At 36.7% G+C, this 24,036-nt stretch overlaps 1 protein-coding gene and 1 long non-coding RNA gene across 8 annotated transcripts in view; both read left to right on the forward strand.

Annotated features, from left to right (window-relative positions):
- The window catches only part of LOC138701474 (ciliary microtubule inner protein 1-like), a 40,052-nt gene extending 30,694 nt beyond the window's left edge, over positions 1-9,358 (forward strand). For all 4 annotated transcript variants that reach the window (XM_069828366.1, XM_069828367.1, XM_069828369.1 and 1 more), the window contains exons 3-5: positions 2,743-2,821; positions 3,907-4,030; positions 9,142-9,358. In XM_069828366.1, coding sequence (XP_069684467.1) covers positions 2,743-2,821; positions 3,907-4,030; positions 9,142-9,278 — 340 coding nt within the window. In that variant the 3' untranslated portion in view covers positions 9,279-9,358. The remainder of the gene's footprint in view (positions 1-2,742; positions 2,822-3,906; positions 4,031-9,141) is intronic.
- Positions 9,359-9,638: 280 nt separating this feature from the next.
- LOC138702214 (uncharacterized) overlaps positions 9,639-24,036 on the forward strand; it is a 45,866-nt gene continuing 31,468 nt past the window's right edge. The window contains exons 1-2 of one of the 4 annotated variants that reach the window (XR_011332812.1): positions 9,639-9,769; positions 15,482-15,524. This is a non-coding gene — a long non-coding RNA (uncharacterized lncRNA). Of the gene's footprint in view, positions 10,452-15,481; positions 15,525-24,036 lie in introns of all 4 variants that reach the window. The other 3 variants (XR_011332809.1, XR_011332811.1, XR_011332808.1) reach the window with 3 other exon arrangements.

Below are 24,036 nucleotides of genomic sequence, written 5' to 3' on the forward strand. Positions count from 1 at the left end.
TGAAAAGGCGACGAGAGTTCAGCTGCAACATGACATAATTGGATTCGAGCAAACAGTTGTGAATCGGAGAATATGTAGAGAAGAGAGGAATCTGTGAGGCAGCTTCTGTAACGATTCTTGACAAACTTCATGATGGAGAATGCACTTTCCCACAAATGAGTGCTTCCAAACATTGACATCATTTTCCGATCAAAATCACACAAGTTAGGAAAACATTCATTAGAAAGAAGCCTGTTTTTTTTTTACTGTCCTGGTTTGAAGGAATGGATCAGCCTGAAGGTAACGGTAACGGAGTTCCAGCTGTTAGCTGGGTGGTTGTTCTTCAATGTTAGCTCACAGTAGATTATTAAGCGGTGCAATATTGCTCTGTATGTTACGAGTATCAAAGTCTCTAGAACACTGATACTCACTAGAAATTACAAGAGAGTCGAATATAGGAAACAGTATTTGTCGGACAGCCGCACCAAATTTCACAGTACTCAAACTTGGTAACACGCAGTCTTTCTGTTAACGTACTTACAGTAACGTATAATTCATCATCATCATCATCATCATCATCATCATCATCATCATCCGTCACGAATTAGGCCTGTAACGTATAATTATATTATCCAAATCTAGCTTTCAGGTAAACCACAATTTCAAGTTACACAGAGTTTGTGTGCACTCGATGTGAGTTTCTGGCGTCTTGTCAGCCCACTCGAGTTGTGTGAATATAAAGGGAAAAAATGAGACTGCGTCGGGTGAAGTTCCTGGGTAGCTCAGTCGTTAGAGCGTTGGTGCGTTCAGTCAAAAGCCCCGGGATCGATACCCGGCCCCGGAACAATTTTTCCCTTGAAATTATTCGAGTCTGCTTCACAGGGAGCTTTACCTGGAAGCTAGATTTGCAAGAAAGAATCCAGTCTGAACTAAGTCCTCGTTTCTCTTTATTTTCGAAACAGATTTATTTGCAGTATGGATAATAAAATCGTTTATACCTGCAATATCCAGAAGCCTGAAAAAAATAACTAGTATTGTTCGCTACTGTACTAAACAACAATTACAAGAGAATAATGTAATATATATGTACAAACCTCTCATAAAATATTCAAATACTATACATCAGCACAATATAAACACAAATAGTAACGTGGGGTCTATAGACACCCCATACACTAAACGAAGCGTTTCACTACTGAGAAGTACAACAATTGAACTGTAATTTATGATTTGGTAAGCAGGAACAACAATGGAAAGCTACTAAAAAGATTGAAAGTGTAGCCCATATAACATCGGAAGTATTCCAGGAAATAAGTAGGTATGTGAGGATCTGGTGGACCCACGTTACCATTCCAGCGTTAATGTGCAGTAGGCTATATCCTGACGAATTTTTTTTCAAAATAAAACTAAAATAATTCAAACATCCGGGTTTGTCATTGTCGTTATTAATGAAAGTTTTTATCTTATAAATTTTTGTGATATTCTCTAGCAATAATTTTTCCAATGCCAGTCTTGCTGGAAACTATCCTCATAATGGACTCTATGTAAGAATCTGCCAAACGTGGTCTTCATCTAGTTTTGTTGAGATTCGTTTGTGTAAAACTATACGCACCTAAGTGCTTCCAAATATTGCCATTACTTCTGATGCAAACTTACGAGCGGTATGGAATTTAAAAAAACTAAATAATAACAACAGAAATTTTTTAAAATTATTACCCATACAGCGATATAACTTCTAATTAAATTTAGTGAATATATATATATATATATATATATATATATATGTGCAGATGCAGTCAATCATTTTCATTGTATCATCTTCCGCGACGTTCTTTAAGAATTATATAGTCTATATCGTAATGTCGCTGTACATTAAATTTCTTACAGATAATGTCAGTACGGCTTGAAAGCCTTTTTAGAAGGGGTACATAACTCTTTCCGATGCCAAGTACAGATACGTGAAAATCAAAGAAGCCAGCAAAAAACGTGCTTTCGTTATTTCCAAGAAAGGCATCTTGTATATACCTAACAAGACTGGCAAAGCTCAGGTGGGATTAATTCCAGAGTGGAAAAAGCAAGCAAATCCACACCCCATCACAAGTCGCCGCACCCCACGAGATGATATAAATTAATTCCATTCGAGCTTTACCAATCTTATTAAGTACTCGGAAGATGCCTTTCTTGGAAATAACTAAACCTCGTTTATTGCAGGCTTCTTTTATTTTCACTTAACTGTAGCCTACTTGGCATTAGAAAGGGTCGTAATTTATCCCTCCCAAAAGGGCTCGATTTTCTTGGGAATTTCTGCTGTGAGTCGCCGTGCACTCTGACTATGAGATCACTCACTAGGTCTGTCACCTCGCGCCACAATTCAGCTGTCTTGTGACTCCTGACGCACATGGTTGCCATTCAAATTCGTTATCAGTAATCGGAAACAACCCTGTAAAACACATGTAGTGATGAATATGAAGGAAAGGATGAATTCAGGGAAAATTTGGCTTCTTGTTTTCGTCTGAATTCCAACAAATGACAAGTTAACAAATTGACGCCAGAGAATTATAAGCAAAATTCAATTAAATACTTAACAAGTTACTTTCTACACAACTGGCTTCATATGAGTTAATGACGAACAGTCAAGTACTCGCCATTAGTTAAAAAAAAATTCTATTCTTATCCTCGTCGCAAGTCTTATGAAGACGCTCCAAGTTCTCTAGCTCTACTGCTACGAGTATTTTAATACAGTTGCTATAATCTTTATTTCAGGAAAGAAGTGATACGTTTGGAAAAACTGACAAGAAAGCAGTGGGAGAAAAAATGGGGGTTTTCGAGAAATTTAATGAAGGTACGTAATATGATCCTCTTATTGTTTCCATTTAAGCTGAATGCTTGAAAGCTGATAGTTAGTGACCAGGGGAAGACGAATATAAATTCAAGTTTCGCCAAATTGTCACTTCATACGTATACTTAAAAGAACAAAGGCCATTGTATAAGGTTCAAAAGTGTCTTATTCATACAATCATGAACAAAAATGTTTTCTGTGTAAAATTGACAACAATGTATTCTGTAAAGTTTGTTTTCGTTTCTGTAATTGTCCGGAAAATGTACCATTATAGCACAATCAAAGTGCCTATCATAAAGAAGAAACTATTCGAATAGGAAAGACATACTCGTACAAACCATTGCAATATCTTTGTTGAATACTAGGAGAGTTTCTTATCCAACAAAGAATTGTTCGGAAGGTATAATTATCAATGGCAGACTTTAATCTCAATATAAACATTTGCATCAAAGAAAGGGGGGGGGGTGTTTATATACAGTAATCGTTCATGAAAGAGCCATCGGCGAAACTCACTATAGCGAGCTAGATCTGTGATCCGAGAATCCGTTTGAGCGTGGGTTCGAATTCCACTTGAACCAATAATTATTTTGTTATTTCTTGGCAAATTCTCAGTCGTGACTCGTCAAAATATAATACCATTTCGGTATTACCAATTCTATTGACGCTTGATAACTCTGCATTTGATAAACGTCGTTAAATAGCCGATTAGAAAAAGTTCGTGAAACAGCTGTTGCTCAACTCAAGTGAAAATAGCAATACTGTAAAATAGACCTACGAAACCCATACCTAAAACTCATACAATAACCTTCAGTATTACGAATTGAGCCGAATAAATTGTTCCATCATTGTTGTCCTATTAGATCCCGATTATAAACTCATGTGGTTAGTGTGCCGCTAAAAACCTGAGACAAGACAATTCTTAAGGAGTTAAGTCTTAGCTTCCCTTCCGGGATTCGAAGCGGTATTGATGAATTTGCAGGCTGAAACGAAGTGAAAAATTCGCGTAATATGTGTGTATATAAATGTCTACAAAATCAAGTCTGTTTACTATTTCTATGTCAATAAAAATATAATTCTATGTTTCATAGATTTATCACGACGCGATCGAAGCCGAAGGTCTGGAATTGGAGAAGAAGTCTTCTCGTCCCTGGTTGGTTGCAAAGACAGACATGAAGGTGCCTCCTTCACCGTCCGTCCCACAAACGAGTTCAGGTGCTTTCATTTGGTCAGAATGTCGTTAGTCCTAAATCCATCTTTAGCCACTATTCACCTCTCATGTTTTGTGGTGGATTTGAAGTAGCTTCAACACACACACACACACACACACACACACACACACACACACACACACACACATATATATATATATATATATATATATATATATATTGGGTGAGTGCATTATTTCCTGACCACTAAAGCAGCCACTTGACTGTCGTTCTGTTGCGCTCGTATTAATTATTATTGACGATTCGACAAATCACAAATTATATGTAGTTAAAACGGCATTTATTCGTCCAAATTAAAAAAGAGGTGCTGAAATTGTCTTCTTCTTCCAAACATTTATGGCACCTGCTTAAGAAATGACGTATCACTTCCTTCAATCCCTTTTCAGAAATGAAGGCGCTGTTTTCCTGGTTGCTTGTTTTCAATTCTTCATGGCTATATTGATTATTTTTATGTAGTTCTTTCAAAATTCCTCAAGGTTAAACATTATCGAGAGTCAGATCGAGACATCGACAGAGAGTCACATAATTCGTACTGATAATTAATTCTTTCCTTGAATACTGTATGATGTTCGTCCATATAATAATGGGTTGTGTGTGTTGTCCGAGATTTATGACGTTAAATGCGGAAGTCCGCTCCCTCTCCGTCAACTCACCTAAGAGGGACGTAAAATCATTTCCATATGCCACTCGGCATTAATAGTTCACTTTAAAAATTAGGCCAATTATTCTCTCTATACTCACAGTGCACTTTAGGCATACTCTTACTTTCACACCATGAAGGGACTCTTCACGAAAGAAGTTGGGTTTTTCGAGGCTCCAATACCTGTTGTTTTGGGTATTTAGATGCCAATGGATATGAAATCTAAGAAGAGATTGTGGCGAAATTTCATCTTGAAAGGTTTATTTTCGCATAAAAATACTGCTATTTAATGACAATGATGCAATACTCGAGCAGTTTAGAAAGTTGTATAGCCTACATGGACACAGTTACGTTAAGTTATTCATTCCATATTGTAATGCACAAGTAACTATTCACATATATAACATTTTTATTGTGGAATAATTGTATTTAATTTATTAAAAATAGGTAAACAAAAGTGTAAAGAGTTGTTGCATCTTAACTTTATAATGACGTCTTTTTGTCGCTGCTACCTGTACAGCAATAGGCTATTGTAGCACGCAAAGGAATCTAAGATCATTTACGCGCTGTCTTATAATATATCCCTGAACTACTTGATTCTTTGTTGAACTCCATGAATTTACTGAATGACGTAGCGGTTAGTACTCTAAATGTCAGAATAGGTTTGTTTTTGTTTTGATGTAGAAACTACTCCATCCACCGATTTCTGGCAGAACCCAGAACATTAGATGGAACTGTAAGTAATGCTTTTTTTTAATACGCCATATAGCGAACGTCATTGTATTAGCCAAAGAACCTACTATCACCACCAGTCAATCATTCACTAGTTTCATTTCAAGATCAGATGGGAGAATTTTTCCATCTCAGCTTTATTTTCACAGCAGGAATAAATCGAACTGTTGAAGATTGAAATAAATAGTAAAAGACAAATTTGTCAGAGAATTGACGGAAATATTGAAGAAGATATTTGTTTACTGTAAAGCACGTAAGTTTGAAACGGACACAATAGAGGAATTGAATGCGAATAAGAAAAATCCAGAGGTATGGATTTTGCAAGTGTACGAGTATCTTTCTATGAATGTAAGAAAGATGTCTGAATAGTATTCGTGAAGACTAGCTTATGCATTCTTGCAGAAATCAATGAAACTAAGAAAAAATTCCTAATTCATAAGTGACTAATTATTATCGACCACATACTTATCTAATTTCAATGCTACAAGAAGAAAGTAAATTAAAATAAGATGATTGTATAATCAATTGTTATAAGCAGAGACCGGAACTTTGGCAGAATGCCTTTTTAAATGTGTTAAATATATCTTCATTTTGAAAGTAAATCTGTACGAATTATACCCTTGTGATTGAAACGTCACAGTTTTATGTTGCCCTTTTCTGAATTGTTTTAATATAAATGCCTAATTTACAAAATAAATGCTTTTTTTGCCTATGCAAAATATGTGAGCAGTCAGTGAACTACGAAAAGAAATATTTCAACTCGCAACATATCAGTACAACCAAGCACAAAAATGCACTTTCCAAGGCTACTGGGAAGAAGATGTCTTTGCTTCCAACAGTAATTGCAACATCGAGTCGAAAATCTCAATTTGCATTCGACTTCTGTAAAGCTTTTCTTGCTGCCGAAATCCCTTTGTGGAAATTACAGAATCCTACATTAAGACAGTTTTTGGAGAAGTATACGAACGAATCTGTGCCTAGCGAGTCAAGTTTGCGAAAATGTTACTTAAGCGAATGTTACGATGACACAATGAAAATCATTAAAGATCAAATTAAAAATAAGAAGATCGGGATTTCTATCGACGAGTCACCTGATCCTACGGGTCGTTTCATTGCCAATGTCATGTTGGGCCATTAGATCCTTCAGAAGATGAATCAATGAAACCATTCCTGCTGACAACAGAGTGTCTGGAGAAAGTTAACAATTCAACTAGGAGAAACCCGGGCAAAGCGGATAAGCTAAGAATAAACAATTACACAGGCTATATTTTGGTGCTCCCGAAATAAAAACTTCATGATTTTGGTTGTGACACATGTTGTCCACATATCTACAAAACAGCAATTCTTTTCTCCTAACTACGGAGAGTGATATGATTTGAGAAAGAAAATATAGTTAAATATCCCTATAACATTTTCACCTTTCTATTTAATTTCTATTCGCTGATAATAAAAATAAATCAACACATAAACACGATGTTAATGAGTGTTGAATATTTCGTCAGTTTCTGAAGATGCCGACATCACAGATGTGGTTGATTCTGAGTGAGCATTAACTGTTTCTTCAGCCGCTGAAGAAGCTAGCACCGCAGAATTTGTTAAATCTGAGCCAGCTGTCGTTTCGCTGATTTGTGTCTCAAGTGGGCGGTCTGTAAGTTCATCTGGAGCAAACTCTTCATCAACAAACACATTATGGTTGTATGGCCAGATAGCAGAACCACTGATTGGAAGATTTTATTTCTTCAAGTGCTTTCTTCTTGTCTTCTTCCGACCATTTGACTTGCTTCGTCTTCCTCTTGAAAAATTAAACCATCTGAAAACACATTACGACCTTTTTAAGTAAAAATTAAGATCAGTGTTGCTGATTTATAATTTAATTAGTGTGACTTAATGCATCCACTATGTAAAATGATCTAACACGCTTTATTACAATAGACAAATATATACAAAAATACAGCTGACATTTATATAGTGGATAAGTTATCCACTTTGCCCTATTCACTTTGCCCGCAGACGCCACTTCGCTTTTCATTTAAGGTTATACAAACAGAAACGTCAATAATCTTCTTCGTAAGTACGGCATTTTAGAACTAATTCTATCACCTATATATTACTATCACATAACAAAGAGTTTCTGCAGTACTGTATGTTGTACATATGTTTCTCTTACCTTGAAATATTTTAAGATAACAGTCAAGTTTCGTCAAACACACGCTGACTTCTTCTCTTACTAGCTAGAATGACGACAAGTCAGTTCCAGCAGCAAAATCTGGTAGGGATTCTTCCTCAACATAGCAGAAATCGCTACCTGTTGGCGTTTCTAAGAAGTAGGCATTATTCTCTTTTCCCGGGTAATTCGTTTTGCCCGGGTCTCCCCTATAGTTACTGTGGCCTGAAGAAATTCAATACGACAACGTGTTAATTTTCATCAGTGACGCTGCACCATACATGAAAAAGGCTGGAATAACTTTAAAAGTGCTATTTCCAAACATGCTTCACGTGACCTGCGTAGCACACTGCTTTCACAGAGTGTCAGGAGAGATATGATGCTTGTTTCCGGATGTCGATAATTTGATTTCCAGTATTAAGAAGAGCTTTCTGAAAGCCCCATCAAGAATTCTGACATTAAATCCATTGCACCAAATATACCTCTGCCCCCAAACCTATCATAACGAGATGGGGGACATGGGTCTCAGCGGCACTTTACCACGCTTCAAATTTCCTGACTATAACTCAGTTGGTGAACGCTTTGGAGGATGCAGCTTTTTCAATTGTAGCAGCCAAAAAACTTCTCAATTCTTCGGAAGTGAAAAATGATTTAACTTTCATTGCGGCCGAGTTTGGTTTCCTGCCACAAGTGATCTGCCAGCTTCTAGAAGGAGGGCAGCCTTTGACGAAGTCAGTGAAAGTTGTGGATGATGCAGTGCAAAGAATGGACAGTGTACCAGGGAAACGGGGTTCATTAGTTAGGGAAAAAGTATAAATATGTGTTTTCGAAAAATTGTGTTGTTGATAAACTTAGAAACATTTCAAAAATTCTACAAGGCGACAATTCTATTGTAGTTAAAATGGATCCCACAATGATGCTATGTTTTAGATTTGCTCCAATAACCTCTGTCGAAGTTGAGAGGTCATTTTCTCATATGAAATATGTGTTATCTGACAGGAGCCTCAAGATGACACCAGAGAACTTAAAAAAGCATTTGGTTGTCGTGTGCAACGAATAAGGCATTGCAATACATAGGCCTTTTAAAAACATTTTTATTTTTGTGTCAAGTACAACACTAGCATTTTGTTCAAAACTTTAAAGTTTTTTAAAATATGACGATCGAGTTATTGAATAGTGTAATCTAGTAAATAAATGGATCTAGTACAAGGTTTTTGTAATTGCCTTTTATTGCGTACTTTAGCTATTTATAATGCCTTTTTTGCCTGCCTATTTTAGCTATTTATGATGCCTTTTTTACCTGCCTATTTTAATGGTTCATAATGCCTAAACTTCCGGTCTCTGGTTATAAGATGCTTTTCCACAAAATTAGTTCCGTAAAGTCAATACACGTTTTGTTCCTCTGTTCTTTTGTTGCCATTCTCAACGTTGATTTGCGTCTATAATTATTATTATTATTATTATTATTATTATTATTATTATTATTATTATTATTATTATTATTATTATTATGAAAGTGCTATCTGATGAAGAACATAACTGAAATATTTTTGTTCAGGTTTCGTAGGCTGGCGTTCCTCAGTTTCGGAATGTGCGCTGGAGAAAGTTGGACCTCTCTATGTTTCTCCGAAGCTAACCATTGAGCCTCCAGAAGACGGCCAATCCTGCTCTCAGCGCAACATATTTGTAGGATAATCGTTATAGTGGGTAATAACGTTTGTGTTACCCTATTTGTGTTCAATGGTGCATTAATAAAGTAGCTTTATGTTATAGCAGATGTGATTCTAATTGAACCATTGTCATTCTTTATTCACTGTAGTTCTTTATTGTAAGGTGACGTGAGTTCAGTTTACCTGTCCTCCAAGTCTCTTGCTACGTTGTAAATACGTAAATTCATAGTCGCCTCGTCACACTTGGCGATATTCACGGGGAAGACCCAACGACATAATTCTTGCGGAACATTGGGAGGCGACATGACGCACACGTGTCAGATAAAGTGCTTTATGTAAGACGCATAACGTAACAGAGGCTAACCACAATTAAGGAGAGAAAGAAGCGTAAAGAAGGAAACAATAAATGCAAGAAAAAAGAGCCACCGACGTAACTCTGTGGACTCGGGCTTGGGTTCGAATCACGTTTGGGATAATTATCTGGTTAGATTTTCCCTACCGTAAGGAGAACATCAGGTAATCCCATATCGAATTTTATTACTTTCTCGTCAATTACGAGCACCATGTCGCTAAAATCAGTTCCACCAATGATTTCTCCCTGAATTTACTTGTATCAACCAATTTCGTCCAGTATTTAAGGAGAAATAGCTAAATTAATACAGGCAGAAATTACGTAAGCCACACTGATAAGTCTTGTAACATTTGCAAAGACCCAATCATATGCTTTGTTTTCCCTGCCGAAAGTTAAATTTTTCGGAGTCAGGCAAAAGGCATTACTCCACTGACATAAAGTGAAAAACAGTGAAATGGCAGATGATAAGAAATTTAAATCTGCATCTGAATTATACACGTCAAATATTTATAACGAGTAATTTAACATAATTATGTCAAAGAAACTTCAAGTCATTCATTGAACTTTGCTGCAGGGGACTAAATGTTATTAACGTCTAACTATAAGTTATGGATACTAAATAACCCTAATTATTCCATCATTGTGGTTTTTCTTCATATTTTCTTCACGTGAAGGGAAAGAATTGTCAAGCACAGTATTATCTTGTGATGTAAGTTATAAATACTCGACGAAAGTACATCTGTGGTCTCAATTAGGCCTACGTTCCCTGAGAGAAGTGTCCTCTGAGACGATAGAATGAAGATAATTTGGCTGTTGTTGATATCACTGGCCACTCTAATCACTCTGGTAAGTATTAAGACGAAAACAATAATAACTCAATAAATGTGTAAGTATAAAAAGTTACCATCATATCATTTTCTCTTGCGAGGCCCTTGCTCGAAAAAAGATAACAGCTTTGGAAAATTAGATAGTTACTTCTCGGACAAAGGCGTGTTGGATGACCTGCAAGAGATCGCGAATCACCGTCGAGATTCAACTGACTGATAAGAAACGCTTGGAGAATAAAACGAAATAAGAAATAATGACAAAAATAGTGATAATGATGACAGAAGAGATACAAAATACTCAGTTTTATATCTCTTAATTGCATTGTAACGCTTATTGTTTAATATGAACATGTAACAATTTTGAACTAAGATATTAACTGCCTTAGTTTAATAATAAAATATCAGTGAACTGAAGAATAAGGTAGGAAGTTACATGATAATTGAGTCTTAAATTAATCAAATCTAACTGGCATGTCAGAGGAGAGCAGAAGTTAAAAAAAAAAATAATTCCTTTATTAAGGACCGAATTCTGAATTTCACGAACCTGAATCCACAAGAATTAGCACATTTTGGTCAACTAGTAGGTCATTATCCTTTCTTGACCTCTTCTTGACATATATTTTGACATAGTCTACCTTTGAATTATCTGAACTTATAATGTTAGGGTCTATTATACTGACGAAATAATAATAATAATAATAATAATAATAATAATAATAATAATAATAATAATAATAACAGCGTGTTTCCCGACTGCAACTGCAGCAAATCCTGGTTTGATTCCTGGCAAAAATTAACCCTTATTATAGACTATATAAAGTGAGTGCGTATTCCTGTTTTATACTTGATCTGTGTTATCTTCAGCAGTGATCTTGTCCCATATTCACCACAGGAGTGGAAATTTCCATTGCTCGTAAATTCCATATAACTTTCTTGACAGGAGGCTGGTGCGCAAATAAAATGAATGCAGGTATAAAATGTACTCTTTTATTGTACCTACGATAGAAAAGAAAAGAAACAAAATCAAATTTCACATTTATCCCACAACTTCAGCACTACTTTATTACACTATAGCAATGCAGGATGCTGGCAGTTAAGCCCGGTTCAGATGGTGCGTGTTTCTGTAATGGATTCCAAGGTGGCTGCGCTGATGGGTAGCCTGAGTGCTCACTTGCTGGAAGTAAGGCGCTCTTTTTTTTTTTTTATATCAGCATGCTCCATTACATTGGAATAATACTACATGCTTTACATAAAATATTACAATAATTAGTTACATAATTTATGAGAACAAGATATTTACAATTTTGATTGCGATCTTGAAATTCTTATAGATACAAGTGTTGCCTAATTGTACTTCTTATACTTTAGGTTACCATCATTGTTAATATTATTTATAATTTCAATTCTGTTACATTTTGCCAAATTCTATGGATTTTATAAATTTTCTGAAGCTTTTGAGGTATGCTGTTGTGAACTGATCAAAAGGTGGAGGCCAGGTTTGACCTGTGCGTATTATACTAGCTCGTAGGATTCTTCTTTCTTTTATCAGTGTGGCACATCTTAATATTATATGGTTGACTGTCTGCTCTTCTTTTAGTCTGCAAGGGCACGTTGGAGTTGGAATAATCTTGAATCTGTGAAGGTACGATCTTGTGAAGCCGTGACCTGTCACAATAGAAGTAAATTCTGCCCCGACAGGTAAATTTATCTTCAATCTATCTTTAATTGATGGGAAGAATGATTTCGTTATTGCCCCCTTAGTTGAGATAGTCCACTGCTCTTGCCATTTTCTTAAGGTCTTTTCTCTCTCTTCTGTTACTATGGTATCTCTCGGTATTTTGTTATAAGCTATTTCCCCTTCATCTTCTATGGCGGCTTGTTTGGCAAGACGGTCAGCTATCTCATTCCCTACTATTCCGACATGGGCCTTCACCCACCTAAAGAGAACTGTCCATTGCTGTCTCTCCAATTTTTTCAATTCTCTCTTTATATTTTCAATTATTGGATTATGTTTATTTTTGTTCTGTAAAGTGTCCAGTGTCACTTTGCTGTCTGTGTTAACTACTACAATTTTCTCTGTTTCTTCTGTTATTTCTACATTCTCAATATGTTGTAGTGCCTTTAAGATTGCTATTTGTTCTGCCTGATTGTTAGAACATTTTTCATGCAGTTTGTATTTGGATCGGTGGATGACCATGTCGTTTTGGATTATGACCGCAGCAGCTCCAACTTTTCCTCCGATTTTACTTCCATCCGTGTATATATCTATTTTGTTTGCCGTATCCTCCATAGGCGCTCTTATGAGTGGTTCTTCAGCTGGGTGTGGCCAGTGAATCACTTCCAGAGGTGCATCGTACTCCATGTTTTTGTGGGTGGCTCTATAAATTCTGACCTTTTCTTCTATGACTAGACGAATTGGAAGAACTCCTGCTATTACACATGAGGCGTCATATGAAAGTGTTCTAAATGCCTTCGCTATTTTTATGTTCATTAGTCTTTGAACACGTTGATATTTCCTTAAGTTGTTTTGTTTTGTTAAGGCCTTCTCCCATATCGGTGCGCCATATGTTAGTACTGGTTCAATTGCACCCATGTATATGGTTTTTAGTGCCCGATGTTCTAGACCCCATTTGAGTTTAGCTACTCTTGCTAGCATGTTTATTATCGGAGTGCATTTCTCTGTAATGTAATCTACATGTTTGTCAAAATTAAATCTGGTATCGAGATAGATACCCAAGTACTTTAGTTCGGATACTTGCTCCAGACGTTTATTGTTTAAGTAGATGTTCAGTGTTTTGTCGTCTCCTGATCTTTTCCTTGATATTAATAATGTTTTGGACTTCTTTTCATTGAAGTGCATTTTGTTTTCTCTCGCCCATTTTTCAATTTTCTTCAAATCTAGGTTGGCATAATTCTCTGCATCCGTAGTGGTTTTTCCTTGCGTTAGAACCATTAAGTCGTCCGCGAAAGCAATGACCCTCGTACGATGAGTGAAGTCCAAATTGAGCAGCGAATTATACAGTATATTCCAGAACCCAGGACCGCCGCAAGAACCTTGTGGACATCCCATAGTCACAGGTCTCTCTATTTTAAAAGTATTAGTCCCTAGAGCAGCAATTCTATTGCTGAAATAACTTCTTGCAAGATTAAAGAGATTCTTAGGACATTTCAATTCTCTAAGATTGTAAAGAATGCCTGGCCACCAAGCCGCATCAAATGCTCCTCGGACGTCCAAGCTAACTACTGTAATACAGTTATTTTCACTTAAGTTTTCTTCAATGATCTCCTTAGCCGCCATCAATGCGTCCACTGTTCCTTTTTGGGGCATGAAACCATATTGATTCCTGTTCAAACCAGCAGTATTAGTATGCACATGATGCAGGATTCTGTTAATCATTAATTTGTCTAGGACTTTACCCGCCACGTTTAGCAAGCTGATAGGTCGATATTTTGACACGTCCTTAACCTCTTCTTTGCCAGGTTTAATTATCGCCACTATGTTAGATTTCTTCCATTGTTGTGGGAAACAGCTTTCTTTGAGACATTTATTGTATATCTCAGTCATAAATGCTGGAAAAGCTTTGAAAACTTGAAGGAGTATCTCGCTTGTCAGTCCATCTTCCCCGGGTGCTTTCTTAGGATTGAATTGTTTTATCGTATATAAAATTTCTTCACGAGTGAAGAGTTTATCATCTTCAGTGCGTATGGCCTCCGTTGTTAGCTCTCTAATTCGCTTATGACTTGCACTATCGTTGATCTCTTCGTCCTTGGGGGCGAAAGCATCTAACATATGACTAATCGTGCTTTCTGCATTATCGGTGAAGGTTCCATCTGATGTTTGAAGAGTTGAGAGGCAGGTCATGGTTCTTGCTTTTCCAGACGCGATTTTATAAATTGTATCCCATGGATTGTTCCCTTCAATTGAGGAGCAGTGCTTTTGCCAGGATTTAAATTTTTCTTCCTCTATTCTGGATTGGTATAACCTTTTTCCTTCCATGTACTGTGTTTTCCGCTCGCTCCTTAGGTCTTCTTTGATGGCTAGCTTGCTGAATTTCGAGGGTAGATTCCTTGCTATTTTTCATGATGGTTTGCAGGCTGGAACCAAAGATGATGATATAGTATCATCACTGAAACCATGTCGCCATGTTCGTTGTTTTGTAACTAAATCTGTTTTTTCCTATATTCTTCAGTTTCTAAGAAACAGCAATTAAATATCGGACTTCGGCTGTTTTTCACTTATGGCTTAAGTACCTTATTACAACATTTACTATTGTTAATGTAGGACTTCCGTTGTTTTCTACTGACGGTTTAGTTTCTTTTTGACCATGAGTGTTGGCAACGGATGATTTTCCAATTCGAACTGTGAAAAGAGCCAGCTCCGTGAGAACAACAACCATCACCGTAGCCAACACGGGAGCCAGCATCGTACCCACCACGGCACCCAGCTTGCTAGCCAGCAAAGAAACACGCAAGAAAACAAGCACCGTCTGAACCGGGCTTTAGTCATTTGTTTTCCGCTGAGAAGAAATGAAAATGACAGAAAGTCTGATTTGTTTATGAAGAATGTGACGCCTGCTACGTACCCTTTTCTCGGTGCAATTTAAAATTCATGGTTACTATAGTAGACCTATCAACATCCAAAAATTAGTTTTCGACCATTACTCAGAACATAATCACAATTTCACCATCAATGTGTATTGATACTAAGCTAGTGAGTAACTATAGCTTATTGGTTCAAGCAACGCCACGTAACTTCATGCGCAGAAACGTACGTATAATAAATACAAAACTGAGAACGGAATAGGTCAAGTCCATTCATGAAGTGTACTTTGTTGTTATACACCATTATTGTTATTATTATGATTGCTACTAATATTGAGAATTGAATATTCCCTTCTCCCAATCATTTACTAAAATAATTCTTACATTGGCTAAAAATATTTGTGATAATTCTATTATAAACATAGAAATAAAATATGAAGTGAGTATTCATGTTATGCCTTACAACAGTTTATTCCTGCTCATTAAACATAAATTTTGATTTCACAGGTCACACATGCGGAGACAAGTGGTGTTTCAGGTACGGCATTAGGTAATATATTCTGGTGTGCATGCATGTAAACTCAACTTAAAATCTATTTCTTCCATTAATTCTGTTTGAGATGCTGAAGTACTGTCACATTTCCCCCCCCCCCACACACACACTGCGTTTTGGCCACGTATTACATTTTGTAACAATAGATGCTGTTTCTATAGTTTCAATATTCCTTTTCATCACAGTTTTTTACATTTTTCAAAATTATGGGTAAAGAATTTCGCTTTACTAATTCTGGTCGAAGTGCAGAAAAATGAATATAAAATAGATATTATGTATACTAAACAGAAAACTAAGAACGAGATTAGTTGGAAATGAGACAATCGCAAAGAATGCAGTTTCTGAAGACCGGTAAAGAATCATGAAGGAACCGTCGGTTCATGAAAACCACGCTCCAGACCGGGTCAAGTGGAAGGCAGAGAATGTGCTGAGGCAATGAAAGAAAGGGCACGCACTTCAAGGGAGACTGTTTTGTCCATCGTACGATAAAGAAATTAACAAATTATCCAGCAATGCAAACGTTGTTAGACTTCCTAAGAAGGAAATTATTGAAAGAACACTCCGTAGTATAAGAAGAGAAAATTTACCATAGGAACGCCAAGTATTAGACAGTTTGGAAGATATACCTCAAAGGTACAGGATGGTGATAGATGCCTTCTCTATTACAATCTGTAAGATATCAACAAAATTTTTATTTTTGCTACTGATCGTCATTTGCAATTTTTAACAAATCACCCCTTTGGATAATGGACGGCACATTCAGATCTGCTCCAAATATACTGTTACAACTCTGTGCAATTCATGTCATTATCAGAGAGCAATATTGTTTCTAGTAGTCCTGGCACTTGTGAAGAAAAAAAACGAGAGTAATGCCAGTCTATGTTCCACATATTAAAAGAAGAAGTATACATTACATTTCGATGCCAATTAAATCCAAGATTTATATCAATGGATTACGAATTGACCATTATGAATATTGGTAAGGTAGAATTCCCAATAGTATTACATTATCACGTGCTTGTTTCATCTTGCCCAGAGTTTTCGTATAGACTAAGGAATTGCAGAGAAATATCAAAGAGAAGAAAATGAAGATATGAGGGCATTTTCGAAGTCTTTGGTGAATTGCAGGAAGCTGTGCCGAAAGAACTGTCAGTCATAGTCGACTACATGGAGGATTTGCGAGGCCGAAAGCTCGGAAAGGGTAGACTACAACTGAGGTTTCCTCCAGGTACCTAAAATTGCTATCGACATTCCTTAGTCAACCTACTTATAACTACGAACACCTGCGAGGCTTGACACAAATTAATATGTTAATGGGTAAGGCTCACCCGTGTTTGTAAAAAGAGTACTTCTGGCACAGCTTCCTGCAACCCATCAAAGGCGTCGAAATTGTAATCCTCGAGCACTTTTCACTATTTATGTAGGCATATAAATATAAGTTGTAGTAGGGCTAGGATGTTCGTACCAAAACATAGTTCTCAGATTGGGTGCAGCCACGCATATAGATTACCGCCGGCTCTATTATACTAGCTGTCTTCTGTGTATACTACACTCTGTTCACATAAACAACTCAAAACTGACATATTCGCAAGTGTGGATGAATGACTTTCGTAACTACATAACAGCAATATGCACAGTAGAGAAGCAGTTTCATTACGTGCTGACGTTCGCAGTGATAATCTTATATCAAGAAATGGAGAAAAATTTTACTTGAAGTTATGTAATGTGGAAATATAATCTACAAAACCAATATCGTCGGCTTAGAGTGTAAACCTGAAGGAAATTTTATAAGGAAAGCAAAAATCTGAGTTTAAATTAAGTCTGAAACTTGAGAACCAAATCCAAAGTACAGGTGGCATTTGTACAGTTGTCAAAAAAAAAAGTGGCCGCACTCATGAACAGCGAATATTTTCTAAGTCCACTTCGGGTCGCGGCGATGTTACACGATGCATGTGCTTGTACAAGCAGTTCCGGAACTATGAAAGTGTTCCATATCTGCGCCTCGTAGACCAGCGGTAGAGTGCTTGTTTAATGACTTAAAGGTCGTGGGTTCGGGCCTTCTTCAAGTTTTCATTTTATTTTTTAATCGTTCTTTAGCGATGTAAATGATATTCAAATTATCATTTATATCCAGTTATCGTTCTTTATGGATATCACGTTATTTATATTTTGTTATCGTTCTTTAGAGATATGAATAAAATTTAAGTCGTCATTTGTATTCTGTTATCGTTTTATAACGATATGAATAATAATAATTATTATTGTATCTCCAATGGGGGTTAGCCCTATTTTACATATGTATGTTAGGGCTAAATTTTTATACACAAAAAACATAAGAACAAAGAGAAATGGAAAAGAAAATTAAATTAGCTTACGCGATGTAAACAAAACATAAACAAACCGTAAATTAGGCATTGCGATTGCAAAACAAATATCAGGCATCAATATGAAACATACAAAAACTTTAACAACACACATACGTAACACTTCTATAACACAAATATGCAGCTTTCCGTACCATACATCATAAATTAATACACAATAGTCACACAAACACAATCAAACTATAATTACGACATTGCGACGACATCAAGCATCCCATAACTGACTCACATACATAACAAATCAAGCATCCGTTACAACACATACACTTCAACATAGTAACCACACTTTTAAAAGTTACAAATTTGGCTCCAAGAAGAATAAATTGGACACTGTTACTAATTACTATTCTTCTACAATTTCTTAAATACATCTGTAATAAATCTGTGAAATTCCGATATGAATAATATGCACGTTTTTTATATTGTTATTGTTCTTTAGCGATATAAATAATATTCAAGTTATCATTTATATTCTGTTTTCCTTCATTAGCATTATAAAACAATATTCAAGTTATTTATATTGTTATTGTTCTTTCGCAATATAAATAATCTGTATTTTATGTAAGTAATTATTATAACACAAATAACCATCTTTCTTTGTAAAATAGGTTATTTTATTTAGATAATTAAATACGTATTATATAATATCTTATATTAATTAAACAAACCGATATTTATAATTTATATTGTGTTATCGTTCTTTAGTGATACTGTATAAATAATATTCAAGTTATTTATATTGTAATCGTTCTTTAGCGATATAAATAACATAAATTTAATATTAGGTTTGGAAAAATCCAGTTGCATAGTACTGGTATTAGTTTTTCTTTTTGTATTATTACATTATACTATCTTGAACCACAATAAAATGAAAAGGAGTAACGAGGAATTGAACTTGAGACGTTGACATCTAAATTCCGACGTTCGTCCGCTGAGCCACGAGGGCAAAAGTGTGGAAACATTTTCGGAAAAATTGTCCCAATCACACTCTAAGATTTTCTGATGATTCGTAGAAGATAGTCCAGGATGCGGGGGGCAAAGGCTAATTGAGATTTCCCGATCTCTGATAGGGTCAAACATCCTGATAGAATTAATATTTAACCCTTGCCGTGACTTTCGGTGAAGTCCGGAGGGCCCAATTAGTCAAATCCACTCTCCTCATCTCCACGCTTGGGCTCCCTGGAATTTAATAAGATGCGAAAGAGATAGTGGTGTGCGGAAAGCAACGGGATGTTACCGCATTTAGGCCTATCCTTCCCAAGAAAAACTGCAAGGAAGCTTTAAATAGAAGAAGAAGGATCTTCTGCGGACTTTTGGAAAAAGAACTAAGGAAGAGACTAGTGAAGTGCTTTGTGTGGAATGTGGCATTGTATGGGGAAGGAACATGGACATTACGACGAAATGAAGAGAAACGAATTGAAGCATTTGAAATGTAGATGTGGAGAAGAACGGTGCGTGTGAAGTGGACAGATAGAATAAGAAATAAAATTGTGTTTGAAAAAGTGAGTGAAGAAAGAATGATGCTGAAACTGATTAGAAAGATAAAAAGTAACTGGTTGGGTCTCTGGTTGAAAAGAATAATAGACGACATTAGGATATGTGGATCATATGCGGAGACTAAGAGGAAGGCAGAAAATAGGAAAGGTTGGAGATTTCTGTGTTTGCAATGAAAGACCTGCCCATGAACAGAACATTTATGTGTGTATGTTCAGAATGCCTGGAATATCGTGTCTAAGAACAGTCGCTATTTGCAAAGACTAGTCAATTCCATGCCCACTCGACTGCAAGATGATCGAGATAAGAGGAAGATAGACTAAATATTGAATTGTGGCTTTTTGGTTTGTTTTTTGAACGCTTAATTGTTTGACTGTTTTAAGGCCGACGCCAGTAAATTTGTTTTGTTTATGCCACGAAAGATATTTTATTGAGAATAAAATATTTTTTCTTTCCATTTGCAGCCACAATATCATAATGATAAAGTCATGGCATAATATATTAATGAACCTGATGTTAATTACTAAAATAATCGTAAAAGATAAAGGAGCCATTATGTATAGTTTGTCTCTCTCAAAAACAGAACAAAAAAAGAACATAAAAAGCACGAGGTTGTAGTCGAACGCAGGACCTCATGAATAAGAGGTCTGAACGCTACCATTATGCTACCGAATAACACACAGTGTACTTCTATTATAACTGTGGATATCGGGCAACGTGGTCCAACAACATGTAACATCGCCTGTCTCCGAATTGTAGCGAAGATACCCGAAGGGAACTTTGTTTCAGGAGAGCGGCCACTTTTTCTTTTGACAGCTGTACCTGTACTTTGGATTTGGTCCTAAAGTTTCAGAGTTAATTTAAACTCAGTTTTTTGCTCCCTTTGTAAAATTCACCTCTTGGTGGTTAGCAGGTTTACACTCTAAGCCGATGATATTATTCATTCTTGGATACACACTTTTAACACTTATACCACAGTCTAGTATATACAGTCACGAAGCTCAATACGTAGGAAATATGCATCCATAGATACGAGTAGTTGCTAACGACTAGGTTCGCTACTATCGCTTCATCACAGAAAATGCGAAATAGTACCTGCACAGTCTATTATCCCTAGTACCGTCATCAACTCAAGCTTCGTGACTGTATATACTAGACTGTACTTATATGATATGAGGTAAAAGAAACGACACTGAAATTTTTGCTCATCTCTTGCCCACGTTTCCCCAGCAACGAAGTATTTATTTAATTTATATAATAACTTGATATATTGTAAATTCAGTGTTATGTTGATTTCTGCAATTCTCACAAGAGAGGAGAAGGTGGTTATCGTGAAATATTATTTCCTGTCATACGGAGTAGGACGTCAGAATGGGCAAGTTTGCTGCAGGTTTAAGAACACTACAAGGAGCGATTTAATAAGGAGACATCAAATAACAGAGCAATGTTAGCTGTCGTTGACAAGTTCCGTCATACGGGAACAGTCTTATGTTAACGAAAGGGGACAATAGAGCTCTCAAGAACCGTCACCACAAACGAGAATCATGGACGACTTTTCCAACAGGTGTTACAGTCCCCAATGCGTAGTCTACGATGAACATCGCTGAAACTTGGTTTGAGCTATTGGTCTGTTCGGCGGATGTTTAAAGAGCTGGGTGGATTTGCATATCGCATTTAAGTTGCTCAGCGTGTAACAGAAGGGATGAGTGAGCCCGATTACAGTACTGCAGCCGAGTGTTGTCCATGACGTATCAGGATCCACATTTCTTCTGCAACATATGGTTTGCAGATGAAAGCCATATTCATCTTGATGGCTTCATCAACCGACAAATAACTCGCTTTTTAGGGTTTGAATGACCTGGTGTCGTTATACAGAAACCACTGCACAGTGCGCGGCTACGATTTGGTGAGCCGTGTCCGGCCATGGAATATTGAGCCCTTTTTTCGTCGAGGATGCTGCACAGAATCCAAAAACAGGGAACCAGGTACTCTAGAGTGATATTATTATCCCATTCATGCGGGACTTGCGCCCTTTTTGTCGCTCCAGAAACTTACCCCTCCAAAGACAATGGATGCAGCAAAATGGAGCTACAGCCCACCGCGGGGGAATCACTTGCCCTTCTGCAACGGCACTTTGTAGCTCGCCTAATTTCTCATGGAACTCCGTTCCCGTACCCTTCCTGCTCTCCGGATCTCAGGCCCGAGATGTCTACATATGGGGTATGTTGAAAGAACCAGTTTTCAAGACAGATGACCCACCTACAAATATTTCCGAATTACGCGAGAAGATAACGTCATTTTTGTGTCCTTACAGCAACATTTGTTCATCAACATGTTCAATAATCTTCAGAAACGTTATGAACAATGTGTGACACGTGATAGTACACATTTTGAACACACACTATACCAACGCAATTAGCATTTCAATGTCGTTTGTTTTGCCGCATATTGTATAATCACTGAGTAACTGTTAAGTTATTTGAAGAAATAACTACTTCATTATGTTAATATTATAAATTTAAGTGTTATGTTACCTCATTGACTAGTCTCGGTATTGTTTGCTTCAAATTCTGAATCCTAAGGATGACGCAAACAACGTCGAAACAAGTCAATCAGGTAACACCAAATTTTATAATATTAACACAGTGAAGTAGTTACTATTTGTTCAAATAACTTAATAGTTCATCAGTAATTGTATAAGTGTTAAAAGAGTGTATCGAAGAATGAATAATATTCTTTTCGTAATTATATTTCCACATTAAGTTACATAACTTGCAGTATATACGATTATCACTGCGAACGTTAGCTCGTAATGAAATAATAACGTTAGCTCTACTGTGGATATTGCTGTTATATAGGCTTAGTTATAATCCGTCTGAAAAATCATTGCAGACGGCAGGTAGAGTAAGCTTCAACATAAACATGCGATCGATACAGCATTACGTCACCCTGTTCTGACGTACTATGCACAGTGCTGCAGTAAAGAAATGCCTCAGTTCAGTTCGTTCAGTCTGCTAGTCGGTATCGGAAGTGTGTGTGTACACAAGAGCGAATGGAAACTCCGCCGAGACACTCGTCACGCGAAGTCTTACGCTCGCAAAGCAGAAATATTATATACAATGTGCTAAAATTTTGTAAAGAAGAGAAAAAGAAAGGTCTTATCATTCCATTAACGAACTTTGTGAAAAGAACAGCAACGGCGGTGGGGAAGAGTGAAAAAACAAAACATGCTATAGCTAAGGAGGTGAAGAAGCAAAGCGCATTGGAGGACAATTTTCAACTCCTGGTGAAAGCCGCCCACATCCAAAGAAAATTGTACTTGATGATTTTGAAAAACTGTGTCATCCGCAGAACTTTTTTGGAGTTTTATGAGAAGAGTAAAGAAATTCCGACTCTACGCAAGCTTCTGAATGCTGTTAAGAAAAAGATACAGTTTAATGATGGAAAAGATACATTCTGGAGGCTGTCAGTTTTGAAACAAATGACCGCACAATCAATAAGCGAAATCAGCAAATAAGTCTGGACAAAATGCTGCCAACCTGCTAAACATATCGAAGACGAATATTGGCGTCGTGACGCGTTAATGGAAGAGGAAGTAGAAAGGGTAGTAATAAATATAGGCATTGTGATTAGTGATGAAGAGTGTAAAGAAGATGAGATGGATTATGATAGGCCAGGTAGGAGCACATACACAGCAGACGAAGGCAGTTCAACTGATAGTGCAGATGAAATTGAGACCTCTGCCACGGGCATACATGTACTTCTGGAATAAAGTATGTTTATATACCGTACATGACAGAAAAAGTAAATTCAACTATGGTATTGGTAATTGTATTTATGTTCATAACAGCTGTTGATATTTTTATTGTCAGACTGTCCAAACATTTCTCCAGCTGACTCGCCACGCATCGAGACTGAGTGGATCGTATTCGCGACACACGAGCGCCCTCATCTGAAAACTGCAATGTTTCATCAGACGGGTTATACGAAAGTTATCCATCCACAGTTGCGGACATAAGTTATTTTTGAGTTGTTTATGTGAACGAAGTATAGTATACACAGAAGACAGCTAGTGATCTATATGCGTGGTTGCACCAACCTGAAAACTATTTTTGGTACGAACTTCCTAGCCCTAGCTATGATTGCTAATGGAAAAATATGAAGTAATATGTGCGTGGATAATTGGACAGACTTTAATTTGTAATAGCGGTTATTTTAACTGCTGCATAATATGAGTAAAGAAAAATGTAATAGGCCTATTTAAGGATACAGTTTATTTTATTTAACGGTTTCCTAATGACTGCGAAACAGGTTTCTTTTAGTATCTGCAATGTCACTCCACTAACCTATGTTAGATCAAATTGTACAGCTCTCGCCAAGCTTAGACTCACAACAGTCTCCAGACTAGTGACTGACCCAAAACAAATAAATTATACCGTGCATGTCTGTCAGTTATGCAGCGTTGTCACGTTTTCTTCCTCTTGCAAAATCTGGGTCTGAATTAGCCCAAGCACTGAACTGAGGTTAGTAGGATATTTTTAAAAGAGCAGTTAGTAGTTGCCTCTAGCAAGCGTCTTATCAGTATTATACCATCACATTACTGCAATACCTCTGTGTGATCACGAACTCAT

The sequence above is a fragment of the Periplaneta americana genome, chromosome 6 (genome assembly GCF_040183065.1).
Source record: "Periplaneta americana isolate PAMFEO1 chromosome 6, P.americana_PAMFEO1_priV1, whole genome shotgun sequence".
NCBI classification, from domain to species: Eukaryota; Metazoa; Arthropoda; class Insecta; order Blattodea; family Blattidae; genus Periplaneta; species Periplaneta americana.